At 43.8% G+C, this 5,326-nt stretch overlaps 1 protein-coding gene across 1 annotated transcript; it reads right to left on the bottom strand.

The window, feature by feature from the left end:
- Positions 1 to 304: 304 nt before the first annotated feature.
- On the bottom strand, positions 305 to 5,295 carry LOC144478140 (bicaudal D-related protein homolog). The gene is made up of 3 exons (XM_078195862.1): positions 4,891 to 5,295; positions 2,783 to 3,089; positions 305 to 2,260 (listed from the first exon to the last, which is right to left on the bottom strand). Exons 1-3 carry the CDS (start codon positions 4,983 to 4,985, stop codon positions 1,640 to 1,642), a joined length of 1,023 nt encoding a protein of 340 aa, XP_078051988.1. The 5' UTR covers positions 4,986 to 5,295; the 3' UTR covers positions 305 to 1,639.
- Between the last annotated feature and the right edge of the window lie 31 nt (positions 5,296 to 5,326).

The raw sequence follows: 5,326 nt of genomic DNA, 5'->3' as shown, positions 1-5,326 counted from the left end.
TGAGTTGATTGTTGGGGTGATGAAACCTCCCCTTTGTTGCAGCTGCAGCATGGGCGCCTGAAAAGTCGAATGGCAAACTATTGCAACGCGATTATATCGTCGCAACGCTAATTTTACGAACAAAGAACGAAAAAAAGGTGCATTTTAAGAAGCTCAACAAGTTTCCAGCTCAAAACCGTGACGGCATTTATTTGTAACGCTGTCTTTGAAGCTACTGCGTATGTCAATCGAAATGAAAACGCGATTATTTGAATATTAATCTGAAAGTAAGGAATCTGAAAATCCAAGCTAAGAACAGAAAACGTATCTGTAAAACAGACTTTTATTAAATAAATAAGTTGTCACAATTGCTCAGATCCGGAATAATACAGCTATCGTACAATTTCGGCGATTTTTGCATCTCGCCGATTACTATTTTACAAAGGACGGAATCGCACATTGGTGATCCGCATACAGCCGCTTCGTTGTTACTTAACACCGTTCGTTAATTAAAGCTTAACGACGAATGAAAATTGCATGCCGAGGAACATCGTAGCAATCGATCGGCGCGGTTCACGTGAAATATTTTCCAGTGTTATTGCACCGTCATTGCGTAAAACGGCATAAGGTCGCGGCTAGATCGATCGATCTCCTAGTTTCTTATAGTCTTTATACACGTGAGTTCGCAGTCGCACATCCACGTGCAAGCGTCGATAATTCTATCTGAAAACACTTCCGTAGGTCAATCTTTTGAAAACGCAACGACACGATAACGAACACTAAAATTCGATACAATTAATTCATCAGTGATCAATCACGAACTGTATCGTAACAGCGATAAAATATATCACATTCAACGATAAAGAAATTCCACTCTCGACACGACAAGAGTCTTTGATAATCCCTTCTTTACAGGCAGACAATATATCGACTTCCTTCAGGCCACTGCGAGCGAATCTTTCCTGACGACAGAAGAACTAGGAAGTCGTTTGGTCTGTCTCGGTTCTACTCCCGGACTAATATTATAATAAGACTGAATCCGCGAACCGTAATAGATCCTTACGAGAACACGCTATTAGAGATCGCTCAAGCCGCGGTAACGAACCGTACTGCGGTTACTGAAGTGACTATGCGCTCTCGAAACAATCCTCGCAAACGGAAATGAAACGCGTTCACGCTTCACTGTAGGCGATCGTCTAACTGGTTCACGCTGGCCAGGTTACTGTCACTTTCTTTCCTCGATGAGTAGTTCTCGCTATAAGGAAGAAACTTCGCTCGTTGTTTCAGATTCATCATCGTGTTACAACAGCACATGCCGCGCGAATCCTTCCTCCATCAGGAAAGATGCGAAGATCCTTAATCGAAAATAGCGTACGCATTGCCGCATAACTCTTACGCAGGAAGATAACGTCCGCCTTAGTTCGTCATTGCTTAAAAGTACGCGCGTATAAAAAGATGAAACAAACGAACTGTTCCCGATGACTATGTTCTAGAAATTGCTCGTAGAAAGTGGCGTTTCTTCGCGGCTCTCGTTTTCCGTAGACTTGAATAGGCGGCCTGCCTCCGAATCGAGTAATGAGCGATCAAATGGTCCCAGGTACTCCTTGCAACGCTAGGAAGAACGTCCCTGTCTTTCGCGTTCTGCGAGAGTTCACTTTCGTCAAAAGAAACCGAACATCTTCTTCGACGAGCCCGTGCTTCTCTTCTTCCTCGCCGGTGCAACGATCTCCGCGTTTTCACCATTCCCAGCGGTAATGACGTTGGCGACCGGCATCATTTTGCTACGCACATGCTCGTCCAGCAGAGACTGCACGTCCATCTGCCATTGCTCCAGCTGCTGGCTGAGCTCGATCTTCTGCTGAATAGCCTCCATCAGCTGGCTGTTGGCTTGCAGAACGTCTATCCTCGTTTTCGCTAACTCGACTTCCGCCCTATTTTTCCTTGCCACCGCCTGATCCCTGACGCTGTAGGCTTGCGCTAGGACTTCATCTTTTGTCAACTGCGAGTGTTCCATGTCACCCCTAGCCCTATCACGTTCCTCCTTCACTCCGCGCAACTCTGCTTCCGATACGCTCAACTTGCTGGTCGTGTCCAACAGAGCTTCTCCGCGTCGCTTGAGTTCATCTTGCGTCTGCTTCAACTGATCCTTCGTATGCTCCAGCTCCTCCCGTACCCTGTGCAGTTCGACGGCCAGACCTAGCTCTCCTGGCGCACCTCTTCCGGACAGTGCCAGGTTATACACCTCTTCTACGATGTCCAACAAAGCGCCTGGACAGTTCGACTGAAAGATAAACAGGAGAAATTGATGGCTAAATAGGATTGATTCTTATCACTAAACCTACCGGCACTAAAAGAATGACAACAATTTATTTAGACATTTCGCTATTTTTATTATAATGTATGCTGGAGTTGAGAAATTTCACAAAAAAAAAATATATGAATCCGATCAAAGTGATCGGCATGATGGTGTTAAAGCAAGAAGCACCATGTGGAGGATTTTGAAAATAACAATCAATGCATTAAACCCTTTTATTGATAAACATCTAAACCTTCAGATTAATACCCAAAGTTTAATCTAATTGACATGTACTTAAGGCAATCGCGGTGATATCTGTACTTAACGATCGTATCAACTCCCCAACCGATGTGAAGGCGTAGCAAATGTGCTGGCAAAGCTGCAGACAATGATCCACGACTGCGCTCACTCCAATCAACGGGCCGAGCACGTTCAATGAATTTTTCGTAAGCGATCAAGAATCACGGTGCTTCGAAGTCGGACAAAGGGGGCGAGTTACTCTCTTACCGAGTTGGATAGAGTCTCTTGGCCGTTGGTGGTCACCTCTTCTGCGGCGTTTATCACAAGCATGGACTCATCGCAGTCGCTCTGCAAGCCGGAATCGTCCTCCCCCCGCCTCAGGTGGACGCAGAGCTCCTTTAACCGTTTCGCCGCCCTCGCCACTTCGGCACGAAGGTTCTCCTGCTCCCCCAGCGAACATCCGCTCTCCTCGCACTCCATTTCTGCCTGCAAAGACCTCGGCGGCTTCTGTATGGAGTCCGATCGTCCTCTCCTTTCCGCCTCGATAACCGCTAACGTTGCAGCCAGCTCGTCTCTGCAAACCGAACAACCATTATTGTAACAGTTCTTGGTTGCTTGCGCTAGCATTACCTTTTATGCAAATTATTCGAATAATTTATTTTGTTAGGAATAAAGGAAGATGTTTATCATCGTCTCGAAGATTCTTTGCATTTTATAAAGTACCTAATTTATAAGGCCCTTTGTCTCATGAATTTTTCTACCTTCCATAAATGCATTTTATTTCATAAATTAGTTATAGGATCGTGTTTCTTTGACGATTCTGAGCTCAACAAAGGGGAACTAAGCGACTATTTTGAAGAATTCTGACTTGAAAACTAAACTCGATGCTACCACAAAGATACAATAACAATGGCGTTGATATTTGAACCGATATCGGACAACGATTGCTCGGTAGACAAACAATAGATGTTGGCGCAACAGGTCAAATAGCGATCTTAGCCACCGAATTTGAAGGGCGATAATTCTCGACGAACTCGAGCAAACAGACAATCGGAGATTACTGAGCCATAAGCGAAGCTGTTCGTGGTTGAATGTCAGGTGATTCGAATCCTATTCCGTATCGCTGTTCGACCCGATCGCCTTGCGCTAGATCGACTTTCCGAACTAGTGCGTAGGTGCCGAGATTGACTGTGTCAAAGAGAATGCTTAGCGATTGTTAAGATCACGAAAATGAAAGCACGCGTGGCGGCTAACGCTTTCATACATCAACCTCTTAACACCCCTGAGAATGCTTATGCATTTGTCAGTCGTACAAATGTCAAACTGTCGATACGATAAAAACTGTTCAGAATTTATTACAATAGCGTCGACCTACTGAAGCCATTAACCTTTCTTTATATGGACCGAATTAACTTTTAAAACATGTCCCTTGAAAACAATTGCGTAGAGTCATTGGAAATCATCCTTGCAATAGCTTTCAAATGTGAAAAATATTTAATGCGACCCTCCCCCCTTTCTATAATTAATCTAGGCAACGGAAGTAATTAGGGCAATGTCACTTTTATCAGACCATATTCACCAGCCCTCAGGCAACGCATTTCTCGGTTCCACTTTGATCTAGGTTTTCTAAGGCTTTATCAAACATCTAAGTTTCCAATAGCCGTTAAAACTTGCCAGCTGTTTATATAATAAGAGTCTGATGAGAGCATCGACACACTTTGAAGAAGAAGGTCCAAAACTATTTTTAGAGAGTTTGATAAGCGATGATTCGAATGGATTAGGGGTTATTAGTCTAGGGGTTAATATTGTCTATACTTGTCATGAATTCACGTAATGCAACAAACATACTTGTTCGGTTCTAATTATGCACAACGTAACAGAGAAAAATAAGTTTCCATATTTAGTGTCTCCTTTGTGTTTCCAACACAGTTTTCGAACAAAATAATCTACATAAGTATAATGCATTCTGAAAGTATTATACAGGAGAAAATCGATCGTACTCTAAACATTTTGTTATCGATAACTAGTCTGCAGATTTAATGCATTTAAAACAAATATTAATAAGTCAAATATGAAACTAGAAAGACATTAGAAATATTTAAAGATGCTGTCACATTATTTTCAACTTGTTAAAAAAAGGAGAGAGAATTACAATTAACTTAGACAATTATTATTCTGTATAAAGATATACAATCTACTGATAATCCGAGAAATCTCTGCATTAGAGTTTGGAGGTTGATGTAGTAGCTAACTATGCGTTGGTTTCTCGTAAAGGATCGAGCCGGATCTGCGACTAGTGTTGCAGGAACAATCGCAGAGCATTGGCACGTTATCTGAGAATATTAAAAAGTTAACGTTGAATCGGGAGAACTCACCTCTCTCGTTCGGCAAGCTTCGCCCGGTGCTCCGCCTCGTAGCCGAGCCGTTCCAAGGCCGCTGCTCTCTCTTCGGCTTCTTCGAGAGCCGCCATCGCCCTCGCCCTCTCCTCTCGTAGCTCCAAGGACCTCCTCTCTAATTCTGTTCTCTGAGCGGACACCAGCTGCACCTGGAACGCCGGCAAGCTCGACTTTAACAGACTCCCCCGTTTTATTCGACTCGACTTTGTTGGCCTCTAACAATCCGCTTACGAATCACTGTTTACGCTATAGTGCATGGCCTCATGCGTGAACACGTGTTCGGCGGTCACCCTATCGATGGTATGTACTGGAGACTTTGTATGCTAGTGAAGGAAACGCGTCGGTGATTCTGCGCTCGTAAAACCGCACAACACTAGTCACGTTTTCGAAGGCAGTCCAAATTTGTAGCACTTAA

Source organism: Augochlora pura, unplaced genomic scaffold, assembly GCF_028453695.1.
Source record: "Augochlora pura isolate Apur16 unplaced genomic scaffold, APUR_v2.2.1 APUR_unplaced_887, whole genome shotgun sequence".
Lineage (NCBI taxonomy): Eukaryota > Metazoa > Arthropoda > Insecta > Hymenoptera > Halictidae > Augochlora > Augochlora pura.
The sequence above is the reverse complement of the archived record's forward strand: the minus strand, read 5'-3'. Positions and strand labels throughout refer to the sequence as shown.